Source organism: Anomaloglossus baeobatrachus, chromosome 1 (assembly GCF_048569485.1).
Source record: "Anomaloglossus baeobatrachus isolate aAnoBae1 chromosome 1, aAnoBae1.hap1, whole genome shotgun sequence".
Classification (NCBI taxonomy): domain Eukaryota; kingdom Metazoa; phylum Chordata; class Amphibia; order Anura; family Aromobatidae; genus Anomaloglossus; species Anomaloglossus baeobatrachus.
In genome coordinates, this window is record NC_134353.1 from 775,718,980 (window position 1) to 775,740,301 (window position 21,322).

At 45.8% G+C, this 21,322-nt stretch overlaps 1 protein-coding gene across 2 annotated transcripts in view; it reads left to right on the forward strand.

Annotated features, from left to right (window-relative positions):
* Window positions 1–218: 218 nt before the first annotated feature.
* MARCHF3 (membrane associated ring-CH-type finger 3) overlaps window positions 219–21,322 on the forward strand; it is a 268,488-nt gene continuing 247,384 nt past the window's right edge. Inside the window, exon 1 of one of the 2 annotated variants that reach the window (XM_075324814.1) lies at window positions 219–374. In XM_075324814.1, the coding sequence (XP_075180929.1) occupies window positions 223–374 (152 nt within the window). In that variant the 5' untranslated portion in view covers window positions 219–222. The remainder of the gene's footprint in view (window positions 375–21,322) is intronic. The other variant, XM_075324800.1, reaches the window with a different exon arrangement.

Consider the following 21,322-nt stretch of genomic DNA (forward strand, 5'->3'; position numbering starts at 1 on the left):
CAGCAGGGGTCCGCATCCCCTCCCGTGCTGTCCTCGGCTCAGGTCACACCTCCTCCTCACATTACTTTCCCACAGCCAGCAGTGACTCCTGAATGAATCCCAGCTGCTGCTCCGCCTCTCTGTACAGAGGGACTGTCTGGCTTTGTTTCTGGAAGGTGAGGCTGTGGTTGGCTCCTGGAGGTGTCAGTCACAGCGAGTCCCCGCCCCCTCCCCGGCAGGTCCATGAATTGGCAGAGCTGGGAGCTCCGGCAGCTGTTCTCCCTGGGAAGTGAGTGCTGGGGTCTGCAGCCCGGTGTCTGCTCAGGAGTGTGCTCAGGCAGGAGGGTCGTCAGCAGACACACACCGTCCCCATTGATAAATGCTGGCTTTCTAGGGTGAGTTCCTGGCATTTCTCTCCATCCCACCTCTGCTGTGTACTATGCCTCAGACCTACATGTGTTCTGCATTGTGCTGCATTGTGTGTTATTATTCTATAAGGAGACAGTGTGAGGGTTTACAATTGTCCTTGGAGGGTCAGCAGTATGTGTGTGTATTGGGGCAGAGCTCTCCTGTGGGTGATGCCTTCATGTGTGGCCAGCTGTGGGAGGCTGGTGGCTCGCTTCATGTATGGCCAGCTGTGGAGGCTGGTGGCTCGCTTCATGTGTGGCCAGCTGTGGGAGGCTGGTGGCTCGCTTCATGTGTGGCCAGCTGTGGGCGGCTGGTGGCTCGCTTCATGTATGGCCAGCTGTGGGAGGCTGGTGGCTCGCTTCATGTATGGCCAGCTGTGGAGGCTGGTGGCTCGCTTCATGTATGGCCAGCTGTGGGCGGCTGGTGGCTCGCTTCATGTATGGCCAGCTGTGGAGGCTGGTGGCTCGCTTCATGTATGGCCAGCTGTGGAGGCTGGTGGCTCGCTTCATGTGTGGCCAGCTGTGGGCGGCTGGTGGCTCGCTTCATGTATGGCCAGCTGTGGAGGCTGGTGGCTCGCTTCATGTATGGCCAGCTGTGGGAGGCTGGTGGCTCGCTTCATGTATGGCCAGCTGTGGGCGGCTGGTGGCTCGCTTCATGTATGGCCAGCTGTGGGCGGCTGGTGGCTCGCTTCATGTGTGGCCAGCTGTGGAGGCTGGTGGCTCGCTTCATGTATGGCCAGCTGTGGGAGGCTGGTGGCTCGCTTCATGTATGGCCAGCTGTGGGAGGCTGGTGGCTCGCTTCATGTATGGCCAGCTGTGGGCGGCTGGTGGCTCGCTTCATGTATGGCCAGCTGTGGAGGCTGGTGGCCACTGCCTTCTCCAGCCTGTGCTCATCTGTCCCTATAGTGAGCCCTGGTGTCCCTTGTGCTGAAGTTGTGTTAATCTTGAACTTCTCCCATGAATGCCAGCAGCAGGGGTCTGCTCCTTGGCTGGGTCTACAGCTTTCTTTCCCCTTCGTCTGTGCTCTTGTCCTTAAACTTTACGATGGAGTCTTTTAATGCAGATTCCTCATTGCCTCTTCTGCTTTACAACCCATCTGTTAACACAAGCTATTCAGAGGTGTCTGAAAGGACGGGGCAGCCTCTAGACTTGTGATCTGGCTTTGAACCCCCTTTTTGTCTGGTGTGTGTCAAGTCGCACATTTCAGGTGACGATCCCACTAAGATATAGGGCGATCCTTCAGTCACTGATTTCTTGTACTTGTCCCCATTCTCTGCTTATTCCAATGTATAAGTTGTCAGTATGGTGCCATCTGCAGCGCTCTCCTGGGCACCTCCTTATTCTTCATGTCCCATTAGACTATGTCATCAGGTGGGCAATGTTGAGAATATAATCATTTTCACGTGACGTTTCCAGTGCTTTGCTGTAATGTTTATAAATAAGACATGGATACAATGTTTTCTGTTGTATAGTAATTGGAGCCATTTCTCAGGATTGTGCACAATGAATTCTACCAATGTGAATGTTTCCATTTCCCTATACATTTCAGTCTTCCTCTGAATTGTTTCACCATAAATCGATGTAATGTAAAAGTGAATGTATATGGTAGATATAATGTCTCAGTCCGTCCATCGCCCTTGATTAATGACTGTCAAGAGTGAAATGAGGGAACATAAGGCCATCATCTATCTTATTACCTGCGTAGTCTACTTTCTGTCATATGGGTAATTGACTGGAAAATATTGTCTAATACTTTGATATAAAGTCCCCCCCCCCCTTATACAGCTGTAATCTAGAGCTCCCTTCCAAGCGTTCCCCTCTCAGCCCCTTATCAATGGTCTTAGCCCCATGCACATGACAGATGAGCACCGGAGCTCTGCCATGTGTGGCTTGGTAATATATCACCTTGTAAACTCCCAGCATTGGCACAGAGCAGTGATTTGTGACAAATTATGCCTATCATACACCGAGGTGCGGTTCAGATGACCTTCAGGCCCTCATTAACACTTTGTAGGCTGTAAAATCCATGCAAATTGTAGAGACCAGTAAGCCAAGCCAAGATATAGACTGGTTTTATTTATTGGTAAACAGAACCATTGAATAAAACGCACAACTGAGCGAGAATATTGATTGTAGCTATAATTACCTTCTGTGCATATTTTTAGCCTGTGTATTAGGAGCTGTGGAGTATTAGTATATCTTGTGATGGTGGAGGAGAAAAAGGAAGCAATACCTCTGCAGCCTGGAAGAAAAGACCCAGCAGATTGTACCAAGTCATAGATTCGGAGTCAGGCAGTCAGTGCACATAGTATTTCAGTATTGCATTTCACTGATAACGTGTATACGGCACATTCAGTTATGGGGTTACTCCAGCGCTGCTCTCGTCTTCATCGGGAAATGAACGGCACTGACCGGTGTTGGGACATGTGTATCGGTCTCTTGTCCTAGTCTAATGACCCGGGTGGCTGTGCACATGTCTTGGCAGTCACATGCCCATAGGGTTCTAGGAATGAATGATGCTTAAAAAAATCCTAAAAAATGAACTGACGGCAGATTCATGTTGTCTGAATCACAGGAACCATGAATCAGACACTGTTATTGCAGCCATTTATGTTTTGCTTTGAAGCCCTATGGTGTTAGGGAAAACATACAATTAGAAGCCATCTGCAGACTATGGTTTTCAGATGAGTAGTCCTAGAGGCGGGGTTACAGAGGCATCACCACTTCCACCTCCTCTCTACTGACAGGTATACACACATAGGGAGAGACCTGTCAGTCTAGGTGACCCAAGAGGGAAGAAGATCCTGAGGACCTGCCTCGGAGCTGCCCACAAGACGCCTGGCCTCCATCCATTGTAAATATATGTTTTTATTGAAGCATCGCACAGTTTCTGAGTAAAGCATATATAGGTGCAATAATGCTGCCCGTGTCCGATTCATGGTGCACTCTGAGATGCTCACATAAAGCTGGCCTTTTTTTTATGTGCCAAGTGTCTCAATTTTTAAATGTACTTTCTTAGCAGTAATGCATGTCTACATTCCTATATTCAGTGTTTGCAAACCATAGTGTCTCAGAGTGCAGCTGTATATTTGTTAGAGTATATTTCATGCTCAGTTTGCACCTATTCACATTTGTCTGTTAGGAAGTGCCGTCAGTTTTCTCATTTTGATTCCTGGTGCCCATTGTTCTGGTACATGAATCTGCTTGTGAAATTCACTTGAACACAAAATCCAAGGGTGCAAGCTATTGTTAATACTGTCCTATACAGTTTGCATAGTGTGCTTTTTTTTTTTTTACAAGCGACCAGCATAAAAAATGTAATCAGCCATCAAACACACTCATCCGCTGATTGCCATGTATATTAGGGTCAATGTTCTTATGATCACCAATTTAGTTCATTATCAGCCCGTCCCAAGTTTAGGACATTCAGACCCACATGGAGCCTCGTAAATAGGAGTTGTGTGTTCCTGGAGGAGAGGTAACTGCATGTGTGGTCACACTCCAGACATAACGGAGAGAAATATGAACTCCTTACTGTTATGGTTTAGGCTAGGGCTCACATACATCAGTGGTGTCTGGATAATTGTTTTACGTCTGAGCCGAACACAGCTGCATGGACATGGCGTCTATAGCTGGACACAAAAACGCTGCTTCATCAGGTTTCTATCCAAATGGTTAGATTTGTGGTTTTCATTGTCTTTTTAATTACATGCCGGAATATCGGTGTTCTTCATATATAGCAATGTTTGTGTTGGAAATATCACTTTAAACATTTCCTGATACAGCAAACTAAGAAGAAGTTTCTGTAAGAGGGAAGGAAGTGTGGTAAGAATCAATCCCAAGATATCCTCCTTACAACATAGAATGTAAGCAACACACCGCCTTTTTGACCCACAACATGAGATCTTCAGGCTTTAGTAGCATCTAAACTCTGGGAATAGTAATTATTATTATTATTTATTATTATAGCGCCATCAATTCCATGGCGCTTTACATGTGAAAGGGGTGTACATAATAGGGACAAGTACAATAATCATAAACAATACAAGACAGACTGGTACAGGAGGATAGAGGTCCCTGCCCGCGAAGGCTCACAGTCTACAAGTAATGAAAAAATATTACTTAAAATTGTATATTGATCAAGAATTATTCAGAATATCATAGGAGATGCAATAATGTACATTCATTGCTACGGTTTTCTGCATTAAAGGGAATGCCATGCTTACCAATCTTTGTTTATTAAAGGGGTGACCTATCCTTAGTTGTCATCAGAATAGTATGTGGTCTGCCATTCTCGATAGCGGCCCCTACACGTGGAAGGGAGCTCGGCCGTTACGCTCCATTCAATGTTTACATCTGGCCGGAGCTGGAACAAATGACAGCTAATCAATGGGGGTGCCGGGTGTCGGCAGGAGAGGTCGGCAAAATTAGATGCCCTTAACAGAGTAAACTAATGAGGCTTAATGGCTTAAACAAAAAAGGGAAATTTAACCTGCTCACCTACAATGTATGGGATGCAATCCTCAGTGCAACAAAACGCGCAAATGACCATGTCTTCAATGGTAAAAACAAAGAAAATTAATGTCCTAGCTTGCAAAACCAAAAGTATCCAATTTATTTAGGAAATTTCTTTAAAATTCCTTCATATTGACAAACAATGCAGGAAAAAAAAACATGACTAAGGGGCCCTTTGCACGTTGCGACCTCGCACGTGCGATGTCGGTGAGGTCAAATCGAAAGGGACGCACGTCCGGCGTCGCAGTCGATATCGTAGTGTGTAAATCCTTTTTGATACAATTAACGAGCGCAAAATCGTCGTAATCGTATCATTGGTGTAGGGTCCGACATTTCCATAATTTGCCAGCAGTGACAGGTACGATGTTGTTCCTCGTTCCTGCGGCAGCACACATCGCTGTGTGAGAAGCCGCAAGAGCGAGGAATATCTCCTACCTGCATCACTGCGTCTAACGCCGGCTATGCGGAAGGAAGGAGGGGGGCGGGATGTTTACGCTCATCTCCGCCCCTCCGCTTCTATTGGCTACCTGCCGTGTGACGTCGCTATGACGCCGCACGGCCTGCCCCCTTAATAAGGAGGCGGGTTGCCGGCCAGAGCAACGTCGCAGGGCAGGTAAGTGCGTGTGAAGCTGCCGTAGCGATAATGTTCGCTACGGCAGCAATCACAAGATATCGCTGCTGCGACGGGGGTTGGGGATTATCGCGCTCGACATCGCAGCATCGGCTTGCAATGTTGCAGCGTGCAAAGTACCCCTAAGAACCAGTGATGAGCGAGATCTACCATGCTGAGGTGCTCGGTACTCGTAATGAGCAGTTGGATTGTCGGACAGGCGAAACTTGAGTACTGAGTATAATGGAAATCAATGGGGGATTCAAGTATTTTTTCAGATTTCCCCAAAAAATGCTCCACTTCCCCATTGACTTCCATTATACTCGGTACTTGGGTCGCACCCATCCAAACATCCGACTGCTGGTTACGAGTATCAAGCACCTGAGCATGGTAGTGCTCGCTCATCACTACTATGAACACCTGCTGGGTTTGAAACGCGTTGGATATTTTCTTTATTTGTTCATATGATGGCATTTTAGAGAAATTTGCAAAATTAATTGGATGCATTTATCTCTGCGAGCTGAAACATTAATTTTCTTTGCTTAAAGACTTAAACCATTGTTTGACATTAAGTAGCCAGCGCCATATTCCCCAGGAGTATGTCATACATTACCTGTAAATACTGCTGTGTCTTACAACAGTCCGCTATAATTATTAAGCCTCTCCGCATTCGGGGACCTTGTATAATACTTTGCCAATTAAGGCGGTTGTTGGGGACATTGACAAGCACTCTTTACTCGCGGTATGTAATCTGCTCACTGTTAGGATTCCTTGGTTTTCACATACCCTGCGCTCATCACCAGACCACAGATGCTTACAGATGACCACATGCTGACTTCTACTTGCCACAATTGAGACCAATTATAACTTTTCTAGTTTAATAATGACATATGCAATTACTATGAGCCAGTGTTATAAAAAGGCAGAAATAATATAACACAAGGAGGGGCGCCTCTACATTTTCGGTTATTATCATGACTTGGGGGACTTGGGGTGCTGCCAAATGTTGTCCCGAGGGACTGTGACTCTTTTATATGGCTCTGTCTAATAGTGGGATAGAATGACCTATACTAGAAATGGTCTCATACACCCAGACTGCTGAACACGAGGGGAAATATAGTGTAAAATCCAGTGTGACATCCAAGCATAGTCCAATTATTAGCGGCTCCTTTATCCAAACCTGGGCACTAAACCGTAAATTGAGCCACATCGATCTATTTGCCCGAACAAATGGTTCACTGTTTTTGATAGAGAACCCGACCAGAACAGGTGTAATTTATGGTTGTATGTGTCTGTTACCAGATCAATACTGTTTTCTTTGGATAGCAGAGCACCGCCGACCTGCGAGCAGACAATCAACACTGCACTATGTCTTACAAGCAAAAAAAACAGGGGATCGTGGTCCTCGTTAACCTATAGCTATACCATATATGTTTACAATATTCGGGATTTTGTTTTGCAGATTTGTGCTTTTTTTTACGATCAGTTGGGTTAATGCTGCGGCGAAGCGAAATATTCTACATCGTCCCTAGAAAATATAGCGCACACTCGTAAAGGCTTTGCACACTCACACAGCAGGAAAAGCATGTACAGCTGCTTTATGTGGAGACGTGCAGCCTTTGTGCGCTGCCTTATAGGCATTGTCAGATTCTGTATGTGCAGATATTTTTGTCCCCTGGAAGCAATGCATGTAGGAAACAATACCTTTATATATACGGAGTCTGATGGAGCGAGACATCAAATGGTATATCCTGAGGTATAGAGAGCTACAGCAGAGGACGGGAGGACCGCAATGTCAGCTGGATTACAATTCAATACAGATTGGCATAAACCCCTTATATAATCCCTGTATTTCTGGATTCTGGTTAAAGGGAATCTGTCACCAGGTTTTTGCTACCTCATCTGGGAACAGCATAATGTAGACACAGAGATCCTGATTCCAGTGATGTGTCACTTACTGAGCTGTTTGCTGTCATTTTGATAAAATCAATGTTTTCTCTGCTGCAGTTCTGAGTGGTGCACTCTGTATAACCCTGCCCACACCACTGATTGGCAGCTTTCTGGACATTTAAAGGGTACTTTACACGCTGCGATCTTGCTAGCGAGATCGCAAGTGATCGTACCCACCCCCGTCGGTTGTGCGACATGAGCAAATTGCTGCCCGTGGCGCACAACCTCGCTTAACCCCGTCACACGGACTTAACTGACCTGCGACGAAGCTCTGGCTGGCGAACCGCCTCCTTTCTAAGCGACGTCACACGGCAGGCGCCCAATAGAAGCGGAGGGGCGGAGATGAGCGGGACGTAACATGCCGCCCACCTCCTTCCTTCCTCATTGCTGGTGGACGCAGGTAAGGAGATGTTCGTCGCTCCTGTGGTGTCACACATAGCGATGTGTGGTGCCGCAGGAACGAGGAACAACATCGCTAATAAGCAGACAACGATTTTTGGTTTCAGGACGACCTCTCCACGGCAAACGATTTTGACCGCTTTTGCGATCGTTTAAGGTCGCTCATAAGTGTCACACTCTGCGATATCGTTAATGACGCCAGATGTGAGTCACAAACACCGTGACCCCGACGATAATTCATTAACGATATCGTAGCGTGTAAAGCCCGCTTTAGTGTGTGTACAGAAAGCTGCCAATCAGTGGTGTGGGTGTGGGGTTATACAGAGCTCATTAATATGCTTAAAGGGAATCTGTGATTAGGTTTTTGCTACCTCATCTGAAAGCAGCATGATGTAAAGAGATTCTGAATCTAACAGTGTATCACTCAGATTAGTGGCTGCAGTGGTTCTAGCATAGTGAAAGATTATTTTTTGTATGTAGCAGAGCTCTAGGAGCTGCCCCTGCCCAAACCAGGTTTTCAGTGTACATTTCCAGAGACAGAAGTTGCTAATCACAGAAGGGGGCAGAGTCGGACTACAACTTGCTGAGACCCACTAATGATAAAGCTAAGAGGCTTCAACTAACATTGCAGGTAAATAAAAACAGATTTTGAGGTAAGAGACGACTGGCTGTAAACTTACATATTAATACTTACAGCATGCTGGCTTCAGATTACATCGCAAAAATGTCCTGACAGTCTTTAACTACCTGACAGTAGGTTTACTAGTCCTGTAATGAATTCCTGCTGATAAGACAGTGAGTTTATCAAAACTACAGCAAGTAGCCCAGTATGCGATATATTGCTGGAATCAAGGTCTCTGTCCCTACATCATGCTGCTCTCAGGTTAGGTGGCAAATACTTGGTGACAGTGTAGCGCCCTGGAAAACCAGGTAGTTGTACATGTAGGCCTCCGCATAACACCTATCCCACGAAGGGTTAAATCAGCCGACCTGAAACCCTAGTCACCCCCCTCAGGGAAGGACAGACACACCAGTGGGCGGGACCAGGCCTATAGGGAATGCCCACCTAGGGGTCTGGAGAGCCCGGGGCGGGAAAACAGTCAGTTAACATTCAAGTCCAAGTTGGAGTGGAGGTGCCAAGCTGACAGGTGCCAGATTCGGAGCCCTGACACCTTGGCTAGGCGGCAGACAGTAGCCAAAGTCTGCAGGAGACAGGAAGACGGCTTCCGGAAATCCGAGATGGACCGGGACAGGGTTGGAGCCCGCCGGTACCGACACCGGAGAACCGACCCGGAAAACGTGTGCACAGAGGCGGTACTTGGACCCTGAAGCCAGGACCGGCACCGACGGCCTAGCTAATTAACCAATTGAGGGCAGAATTTTAGGTCCTGTCCCAACCTAAGTCCCGAAAAGTAGACAACCACCCACAGAGAGGGCTAGGGCAACCGCCAGGGCCCGTAGATCCCAAGGCTCAGCGTCAGATGGGCACAGCTCCCAACCAAAGGACCGGGAGTGGACTCCCGCGTTTCACACCGGGAAGTCCTACCTACAACACAATGAGTGCAGAGGAGAGAGACTTTGACTATCAACCCGGGTGTGGAATCAGATACACCCATCTGCGGCAGCCGGCCACCATCACCATGGTTTATCACAGGACTTGTGTGCTTTATTCGACTGTGAGTAACATCCGGCCCCTGCACTCATCACCCTCAACATAGAGACACTGGGCCCCGGGACATCCATCCCTGCCCACGGAGGGGTTAACATCCAGCTGCCAGCCCAACATCCCTGGGAGCCCCGCAACCGCAGCGGTGGTGCTGCATCTCACCAAACACCATGGGTGGCGTCACAGACATTTTACAACCAATCCCGTATAAATACGTCCCCCTATTATTCGGAGTGTCCGTGCGACCCCCGGGTCCGGAGAACCCCTCAAGCCATACCGTAGATCCGGATCCGAGCAGCACTGGCTGCTGGCACGGGGGCGGCACAACAGATTCCCTTTAAATTGGGTGACAACCACTCTGGCACAGCTCACCCTCGCAGTGGCTCTCACTAAAGCCTCTTAGCAATGCAGATAAGGGTCTTCCATTATTTTATTTTTTTGCTGAATTAGGATATTTGCAAAACCTGGCTAACTCTCCATTCTCCATTTGCCAGTGGTATGCAATTAGAGAATCAAATCTTCCCATCTATGTACACATCTTGGCTCATTTGTTGCAGATTTACAAATCCACATTGTTGTAACCACAATTTTGGAAAATCACCAAAAATTGCATTGCTGCTCTGTCTGATCATTAGATTATATTGGGTGAAAAATATGTCACCTGTTTGCAGTACATTTGAGCTGCCATGGACCCACATCCAGTGTGGTCCTCAGTGGCTGTCAGACCAGTGCAGTTTTTACCGCTGTTTCTGGCATCCTTAGCCTGGCATTACAGGAGCCTATTACACTTACTAGCCCCCATGACATCATGATATCACATAAAGCCTATTCTCTATGCCTCACATGACGACAGAATGTGCATTGAAATACAACATCATGACATTGTGGGGCATAGTAAGCTCAATAGATGACAAGGATGCAATCTGGAAAACTGAAGACTGCCCAGGTCCGGCTGTCGTGAAGGACCAGACTGGACCCAAACCAGGTTATTGCTAAAGATGAGTGAATAAATTGTAGAGAAATGGAATTCTACTGGACGGTTACAAAAATCCATATTTACAAAAATGCTGTTTTGTTTTTTCTTTTGTTTTTTCTTTTGTTTTTTTTTTTTTTGTAGTTCACATTTAGTGACATAATTTCCACTGTTGTTGTTGACCATAATAAGCCATCAAAACGGTAAAAAATAATCCTTACACTTTCTGGCCTCTCCGCGTCACCCCGGGCCCGTTCACAGCCACAAGTCCAAGCCTAGTGTGAGAGGCCTGGGGATTTCAGCCGTGATCTGAAGATGTGGCAAGGACAGACGTGATGGTGGAGAATGGAGGAACCGGAGAGATAACCGGTGAGGTGAGTATAAGGATTTTCTATTTTTACTTTCTACAGATTACATTTTTTGTGTTCTCGAAACATAATAAAGGACATTCAATTCACAGAGAATATCTTCTCCACAAATCAAATTTCCCTGGAAAAATGCGCAAACATCCAAACTCGAATTTTGCCTGATCCAATTATCTTCTGGAGATAATTGTATCTCAAAGGAAAATCTGAGAGACGACTCTTTCCTAAGTTATGTGTTTTTGTATTATAAGCTTCTTAGTATTGGCCAGAAAGGCAAATAGGTTGTCCCCAATATGTTGAGGTGCTACCTCGTCACCTATATGCACCCCTCCTTTCCGATCACCGATTTGTCTGTTCATCTTGCAGATTTTCTGCCATCCCGGTGTAGGCTTTACTACTATCATGTCATCCTCCGATTACCTCATAGGTCTGGATCTGCTTAACAAACGTGAGCCCAGAATCCAAATCACTGATGAGTGCTAAGGAATGGGGCTGGTTCTGTACAGTGGAAGAATGTTAATGCTTCACCGTATAAACACCCTTACTCATTTCCTCGCATTTTACTACCTCTTTTACAAGCGTGCTGTAAGCATACGTAGCATTCATTAGGGTCTGATGTCGCTGTGGACAGGATGTGTTACACCATACAGTGTCCGGAGACTGAGGAGGTGAAGTAATGTGCGGCCATAACTCCTCATTGCACACTGCATTACAGAGAATGCTATACAATCTTGTGAATAAGAATGATAAATACTCTTATTTCCATTACATGAAGGCAGCTCTTATGAGAGAACACAAAGCTAAGGCTGTCTTCACATGTCCAATAGTTATTTCCATATTTGGATCCATTTTGGGAAATATTCTAGTATAGGATCCATTCATTTGAGGCATCAAAAAATCTCTTACCATTTCCTTTCCGGCTGCTATTTGTTTTCACTTTTATCTACGCTACTTTATTGATTGGCATCAAAAACATAACGTGTTTTTTTTTTTTGTTTTACATTGACGTCTATGGGAAACCGCTTATAATGGATGGTTTCTATTTTTTATTTGTTTTTGCTTTGGTTGTAATGCATACAGTTTTTTTTTCATTTTTTGTATATACTGGATCCGTTACAAAGGATGACAGCTGGACATGTGAACAGAGCCTAAACATGAAAAGTTTTCCATTGTGGATCATTGAATTTGGATGTACTGCACATTGTTGCAAATTTTTGTGCCATTTTTTGCACTGAAAATCCAAAATTAATGTACATTATGCGAGTGTGAATATTAGTGTAAGTTTTGCATTAGGGATCCCTGTTGAGTGGTGCTTTATTACTTGTTGTGTGATAACACTTCACCTTCACTTACCTCTGATTTTGTTGTGTTTCTCAAAGATTCCTCCATAATTAATTAATAGGGATGATCGAATACCTCAAATATTCGGCTTCGCGAATACTTGCCGAATAGGTCGCCTCTATTCGACTATTCGCGAATATTTGATGCGCAATGTAAGTCTATGGGAAACCCGAATAACAACTATGCAGAACTATTGCGCATCGAATATTCGCATAGCGGCGACCTATTCGTCGGATATTCGCGAAGCCGAATATTTGAGGTATTCGATCATCCTTGTTAATTAACAAAAGAAAATGATGGCGTGCTCCAAAGCATCTTTTAAAGGTATTATCCCACAGAAGGAATCCATGTACCATCCAAAGATGAATAGACAGGCAAAATAACAGTCAATATTTCTCCGAGCCTTTTAGCCCACTGTAATGTTGCCTTTTGGCTATGTGCCCACGTGTGTGCTCTGCACCGCAGCTAAAAGGTGCGCTTCAGAGCGCAGCTGAACAGCACATGGTACCTGCAGAGAACGTGCGCTCTGCATGCTGCCTCTCCCTATAGACAGCATGCAAACCGCACGGAAAAAGTGACATGTCACTTCTTAGAACGCGCGCTTCGGGCAGCAGCCGAAGCGCTGCGCTCTAATATGCCACGTGGGTACGGCTCCTGCACAATCTCCATAGATTGTGCAGGGGACGCAGGACGCATGCAGTTACGCTGCGGTGCAGATCGCAGCGTAACTGCATGTAAACACGCAATGTGGGCACATAGCCTTACTCTCCATGCACAGCTGTAGTTTATGTAGCCCTACACACAGCTTGCTAGTATAGTACCAATGATGCTGCAGTCACCGGACTTTAGTAGTTTATCATGTTCTCACTACAGACACAGAAATATATTGTTCTTCCATGTTTTGGTAATAAAATCTGATTAGTATTTTTATTTACAGCTGTCTGTTGCTGCTGTTCACATTAAGAGTGTAAAGGACTACAGTAATTCATGTCTCCAACTATTCTGCCCTATACTGAAAGGATTGCTGTGTGCAGCCTACAATTGTATAACATTGTACAGAAATTGCTTTAGTAGAAACAGGCTCCTGATTCAAGAAAGTTTGTGCGCCAGAAAGCGGTCGTAAAACACTTTGAAAAGTTTAAAAAACTTTGTGCGATGCATTTTTATTCCAGTTTCAGGCAGCTCCACCAAAATGGGCGACGTTTGGGAGGAGCCGCTAGTCAAATTCCTCAAATGTGATGGCGTATGTTACTCCAGTCCTTGACGCACGCCACTGATAAGAGGTTTGCCACTACTGTAACATTGATGGCTTATTCATCAGATCGGCCGAGCAGACATTGATGACCTGAGTCCAACACCCCACACCCCCAACAGTCAGCTGCATTTGGTCCCGGTGGCGGTGTGGCGCCCTGGACTAGCCAGGTCGTCACAGGTAACACACAAACACCCCCACCCCCACCCCCACCAGACAGCAACATTAGCCAAACATAAAATCCTTGTTGTCTCCCTCCAGGGTCTGATGTCCACACCAGGTGGGGTGGAGCCAAGCGGTTGGCCCCGCCCACTGAGAAGTTCACAGGCCTGGAGGCGGGAAAAGGAGACAGTTTAGTCCAGGAGGTTGAAGTGAGAGGAGTAAAGTGAGGAGTGTCCGGGTTTGTGGCCCAGGCACTGACAACAAGGTTGGCAGACGGTGGTGGCCGTCTGCAGGAGTTGTGAATCGACGCGGAACCGTAGGACCGGGGACGGGCGGTGGCCCGCCGGTACCGACCGGGGAGCGAAGTGAAGCCAGCAAACACAGGCATGGCCATTGGACCCCGACTAGGCTTGGAGTCGCCGTCAACAGTCAAATCCGAGTGTGACAGGAACCCCAGGGGTTTCCTAACAGCCAAAGACCCGTTAGAAGGCAACCGTCCACACCGTGAGGGTATACAGCTACCGCCTAAGGCTAGAGACCCAAGGGCCAGCGCCTGCGGGCAAACGGGCTCCTCCGGCATCCATACACCGGGGAGCGGACTACCGTTGGGGACCCATCGTAGTCAAACAGTACACAAAGGTGCAGGGAAAGACAGCTGCCATCACCTGTCCGGGGAGAGACACTGCAGCTGGCTGCAGGACCCGTCCATCCAGCCGTTTGGTTTACCGAGGACTTTGTGCATCTCTTACTGAGTGAGTACACCCGTGCCCTCCGGCACCGCGCCGCGCTGTCCCTGCAACCCTGCACCTCACCAACCCTGCCTCCCCGTCACACCACCGGGCCCCGGGACCATCGACCCCTACCCACGGAGGGGGAAAACAACATCCCAGCTGCACCCTACCATCGCTCCCGGGATCCCCGTCACCAGCAGCGGTGGTGCCCATCTTCACCACAACCCGTGGGTGGCGTCACGGACTAAATCCCCCAAACCAACCACCCTTTTCACTCACAAGCGAGGAGCGCCGCTCGAGTCCCCGGATCCGGCCCACCGCTCGAGCCACCGAGCAGCAGCTGCAGCAGCGCCGGACCCGAGCGTTAGCGAGCGCAGCGGCGGCGTCCTCCCCGCCCGTGACAGCGGCAGCCAGAAATCCTCAGTTCCAGAGCAGCCATGGTCGAGTACTGCACATCTTCCTCCTACTGATCTGAATGGCCGGTGGATGTGCAGTACCTGGCCACTATCAGTTGACGGAGCAGCTCCGGAAGTTAGCATTTCCTGCTGCTAGCAGTAGCACAGGCAACAGCTGATTGGTAGGTATCTGACACTGACCGATTTGACATTTACAACCTATTCTATTAAGGATAGGCCATCAATGTAAAAGTAGTGAACAACCTCTTTAAGTGGTGTGCACCTCTTAATAAAGGTTCCCCTTTGACCGTTTTAAGCTATTACTATGGGCATACAGGTAATAGGAGGGTGAAAGTAGTCTTACCTGTATGCCTCATAGTCGATGCCTTATTCCACAAATATTACTTTAGATTGCTGTATGCAAATTAGCCTATTGGACTACTGGGCGTTGTGCTTCAGCTACTGGGTGGTTGGTTCCCAGGAAAAGATCCCAGCCTCCCTGCTTCATTATTTATCCTGTCACCTTCTCTCAGCGTCACAGTCACAGCGTTACAGCTGGCAAATCCCACACGTGCGCCATAGTGTTCTTCAGCCTGAGTTAATTCACCCCCTATTGAATCGGGTGGTGGGGTCAGGCAGACTGACACACACATACCTGGGCGATCTTGCAAGGAGGAAGTCGGGAGGACAACTTAGAACAGCGCACCACTGATAATGGAAGTGGAGCTGACTCAACGGCGCATGCGCAGTAGATTAGATAGGGGGTGAATGATTAGCAGTAGATAGGGGGTGAATTAACCCAGGCTGAAGAACACTCTACTGCGCATGCACTGGATTTGCCAGCTGTAATTGTGATGCTGAGAGAAGGTGACAGAAAGGATAATGAAGCAGGGAGGTGGGGATCTCTTAGGCTGCTTTCACACCTCCGGTTTCTGCAATGCGGCACACTCCGGCACTTTGCAGGAAAATCGCAACCGTTTTTTTTTGCTGCCGGTTGCGATTTTCCTTACTCACTTTAATTAGTGCCGCATTGTGCCGCATGGCCTTGCGTTCATCCGTTTTTTGCCGCATGCGGCAGATTTAGCCGATGCGGCGGCCGGATGGAACGTTGCCTGGCACGTTTTTTCGTGCGGCAAAAAAACCCGCATCGCGCCGCATTCGGCCGATGCGGCGCATTTTTCAATGCATGCCTATGGCGGCCGGATGCGGCGCGATGCGGCAATAACCGCATCCGGCCGCCGCATGCGGTTTTTGCCACTGCGCATGCTCAGTAGCGCAAGCGGCAAAAACCGGACTGGCCGCAAAGGAAAAACTTATGCAAAGGATGCGGTGTTTTCACCGCATCCGTTGCATAGCTTGCACAGCCGGATTGAGTCTACTAGACTCTTTCTAACCTGAGCTGTTCTATAACATCTCCACTATACGTTAGAAACTAGAAATCTGCTGTCACTTTCCTCTAAGTACATTAAGTACATGAACAGCAAATCTCCGCTCCAATGCTGCAGATAGGAATGTGATTTTTTTTCTGTTTAATCCCAGTTGATTTATGTGGAGAAAATGTTCAATATTATCTGTGTAAATTGTTCTAATGATAGTAATTTCACTGTACTCAACATGAAGGAGAAATCTCCGATTGTTATTCTGTCAGAAGTATTCTGCTCTGATAATAGGAGATTAATACATAGTTAATATGCACAAGGTATTGCCAGAGAATTGTCATTCTCCATGGCATCTATTCTCTTATTTCATAAAGTTGGTGGAGTGATTTGCAATGCATAACTGAATAGACAGCATATCCATATAATAAAGATATGTTATATTTCAGTGCAAATACCAGCATATTAAATATGAGACACAAGTTTTCTTTAACCTCGGCGCAACATGGCCAATTTTCCATTTTCCATTTTGTTTTTTCCTCCCCTTCTTCCCAGACCTATACATTTATTTTTTTTTTTTTTTTTTTTTTTTTTTTGCAGGACGAGTTATACTTTTGAATGACCTTATTAGTTTTACCACATGGTATACTATAAAATGGGGAACAAATGCCAAATGTGGAGAAATTGGGAAAAAAACTAATCAGAATTCTGATAGGGACCTGCGCTACCAAGAGCCTATGTGCACAGAACGATCTATATCCGCTCATACAGTGCGCTCCTGAAGTGTCTGCCTGCGTAATAGTCTATTGAACGACTGGCAAACATGTTGCTGGTCAGCGGTGATTTACAACTAACGATCGCGCAGTGTAAATGCACCCAGAGACCTTACTGGAAAATGCGAAGATCATCTTCTGATAAATCACAGATATGGGGCGAGGATTACATGATTACATTGGTGACGTCTGTATCGGAGCACCACTGATTTACTGAACCCATTTGGTACATAGAGAATGTGTAACTGGAAATCTGATGGATGATAAATTTGAGGCATCTCTAGACTGTCCATTCTCCATGCACACTTCCTAATAGTTTGCCTAAACTTTCCACTAAACCTTTGGCGCAATCTCGCTAAGTCAGGGCTCCTTTTCCAGTGAGGCAACAAAATAGTTAAATATGGCATAAGGCTATATGCGCATGTTGTATCTTTTACTACATTTTTGGTGCCTTTTTTGTGAAGTTTGTGGTCACATAAGATGCACTTAAATGTATGCATTTCTTCCCCCAGTAAAATCTATAAAGATTCCTATTTTGCTGTCTGCACAGTCCGCATCTTTTTTTTTTTTTGCTGCGTTTTTGAAGCTACAGCCAAGATGCAGCATGTCAATTCTTTTTGCATTTTATCCCTGCGTTTCTGGACTGGCAGATCAATCCCCTGCTGACTCACAGTCGATGGACGATTAATCCCTGGTATCTGGCCAGATGCCGGTCCCCATGTAGAGTCTATGGGGACCAGAATCAGGCGCAAAGGGATAGAAGCAAGCATGTCATACTGACTGATTCACCGGGGCTGCTATAACTGCTCCGCAGCCGCTCATTCACTTCCGGGGCCACTCATTACCTTAATTGAATATACACTGCTTCCCCTGCCCACCGGCGTCTGTGATTAGTTGCAGTCAAATGAGCCCCCACACTGAATGATAGCATGTCTCATGCTTCCAATCACAGACGCCAGTAGGCGGGTCTATATCGTACAGTAAAATAAAAAAAATGGTGTAGGATCCCCCATATTATGATACTCAGCACAGATAAAGTGGGGGCTGGTATTCTCAGGCTGGGGATACCCATGGTTATTGGGTGCCCCACAGCCTGCAACCTCCCTGAATTGCTGCATCCATTAAATGTGACAGTCCAGGAACCTTACACGGCTCTTCCCGATTGCCCTGGTGCAGTGGCAATTGGGGTAATAATGAGGTAATGGCAGCCCATAGCTGCCACGAAGCCCTAGATTAGTAATGGTAGGTATCTATGAGACCCTCCCATCACTAATCTGTAAGTGAAAAGAAATAAACACAAACCGAAATAATCGTATATTTGGGGGAAAAAAGACAAAAAAACCCTCTTTCAACACTTTATTAACCCCAAAAACACCCCTTCAGGTCCGACGTAATTCACACAAGGTCCCACGATGCTTCCAGCACTGCTACATCTGAAGGTCACAGTGAGCACCATAGAGCATGACTGCCCGCTGTGAGGTTCAAGCAGAGACTGAGTGGAGGCACCGGAACGAAACCAGGGACACCCATCGGAAGGACTGCCCCCTAGGTGAGTATTCTAAAGGTATTTTTTACGTTATACAGAGTGGGCTGGGATCTTATATAAAGTATTCAGGAATTCTGTGTATATGGACTCACTGTTGGTAGCCTTAGCTCTTAAGGGAAAAATCTGGTGATAGGTTCCCTTTAATCTTTTGGATATACATAGATGAGTATATGGGTAAATAGCATATAGAATTTTTAGTATCAGTGATATCAAATTTGATTTACATTACATAGTTTTGACATAATCACATAATCTGCAGTGATGCATGGACAATAAAGCCATTCACATCACTCATTGCCCTTAGTGGAGATTACAATGACCTATCTCTATATAATGATTATGTGCACTACTGCCAACTTCATGTCACGTAAACCAGTATGTTCTGGTCTCTAAGAAGAAAACGGAACTCAGCAAAAACTCACGAGATGATGAAAACACCTAGCAGATGGTGCCAAGGTAGCATTACTGAACATTGTATCTTGATGAGCTTTTTGGTGATATTTCACAGTTATATAGTTGATATTCGTGCCCTGAAGGTAGAAAATGAGAAGAACTCTAAATTTTATGCAAACCCTACAAAATCAAATATTATTAAACTAGAGCTTTAATGCCCAGATGGAGACTGCATGTTCTAGGTCCAAGAAATCCAGTGTTCTGATTCATTAGGAGTGTACACCTGTTCAGACTTACCCTAGTAGGACTCCTAAGACAGCGCTTCTAGTAGAAGAGGCAGCTAGCTGTCAGCGCTCCAGCTGTTTCTGATCTTCTATGAAGGTCGGACACTTCTCAACAGCTGGAGCCAAGGTTTACCCATCCCTTCTGGGGAATGTCATGCAGTTGAAGTAACAGATCTCCATTTTGTGATCCCTTGTCTTGTACTGAAAGGTTTAATTCATATCTTTTGCATCCTGTGAGCTTGTCAAAAAAAGAGGTCCACTTTTGGAGCGACTATACATCAGTGAATGTCACTAGTAGGAATTCCCTAATCTAAATAACACTGTTCTACATGTTTTCAAAAGTTATCAGGTTCAGTTATGAATTCAGCCATTACTTAAGGATTTTGACCTCCTGAATTCAAATCTGACAATGAAACTTGTTAGTTGGCTCTTGTTTCTATGATATAATATGCAACACATGATAGTTCTATATAATCACGGCGTAATAGATAAGCAATACTAATAACTTATCCAAACAATTAATGTAAATTAAAATTTCTGTGATGATATCACTCCTTTCTTTTTTGTGTGCACCTCTTCCCCCCGCTTTTGTGTTTCTTAGCCTCTGCAGTACACTGTCTGCATGTGATGCATGAATCATTCTCTCTGACAGTGTGACGGCCTGCAGTGTTCTGATTCTTGTGCTGTCTGCAGTAAATGTGACTTGGGGCTGATGAAATTTACAGTTGACTGTGTGGGAATCAGCTGAAGCCAGCTAGAACCATGCAGGAGGTAATAGGATGGCGCGCTCTCATGTGTGACGCAGGGTTCATATGTCATTGTGTTCTTTTCACAAGAAGGATTGCATCGTCTTAGTACCTGGACAGGGCAGGCACCACTATAATGACTAAGTGCTGTCAATCTTGTGATATCTGGTAATAAAAAAGGGGAAATGCATAACTCAAACTGGATGGAGGGAATTTGTGAAGATAACTGTCAGGCTTAAGGTAGAAAATATAACTTTTAAGGCCCCGTTACACGCTACGATTTATCTGACGATCTCTTAAACAATGTGACACTCCCAGATCGTTGAAACGATTTGCCGATATCGCACATGGGTTGTTTAGTAACGGTCACACGTACACATCTCACAAACGACGCAACATCGTTTATCGATATATTGTTTGACCAAGGCGGTCGTGTGGATGTTGTTGGTCGTTGGCAGGGTGTCAAACGTACCAATATGTCTGTTGCGTTCAAAACGACGAACGATATTTTCAAACCGAACGACGATTTTCGCTATATTTGCGATCGTTCAGAGAGAGTCGCTCGTAGGTGTCACACGCAACGACGTCGCTAACGATTACGGAAGTGCGTCACGGAAACCGTGACCCCGACGACATATCGTCAGATAAATCGTAGCGTGTAACGGGGACTTTATAGTTGTAAGGATTCTTTGATGATTGCATAGACGGGATTCCAAAGGAGTAGTCTGCTGGATCTTTTTTTTTTTTCTATCTGCAAACTTTCACTTTTACTAAAGTAGCAAATAAAGTCTAATAAAATATTGCTAACATAATTAAGAGCTATCATTTTTAAACATATTTGGGCTTCCTTAAAGCAAGGTTGAGGGCTTCTGACGGGATTTTGACATAATCCTTTGATTGAAACTTTTTCCCAATTTCAGTGAGCATATTTTGTAATGCAAATTAAATACATTACTGTAATGACGCTATAATATTGATTAAATTGATATATTTGATGAAGAAATCCGCTAATTCGTTCTTATTTAATCACCATTTGAAGATATGGTTCTAATATTTATTACACTGATACCTTTTTGTTGAAGAAATAAACTTTGTTTTTCTTCTTTAGTCACCGTTTGAAGTTTTCTGCTAATAAGATTTTGGTGCACAGGGGCCGGACTGTACACTGGGTCTTCTCCTCCCCGTCTGTGATGCCCCAGCCCTTTCTCCTTCTTCCAGTCTGTGATGACCGGCCTCCTCTGTTTCAAATCTCAGCAATGACGTATCATTTAAAAAGCAGACGCAGGTGGAGGGACTCAGGAATCACATAGAGGAGAAGACCCAGTATACAGTCCAGCCCATGTGCACCGGAATCTAATTAGAAAACTTCAAATGGTGACTAAAGAAAAAAAAGCGTATTTCTTCACCAAAAGGTATCAGTGTAATAAGTATTAGAACCTTATCTTAAAAGGGTGGTTCA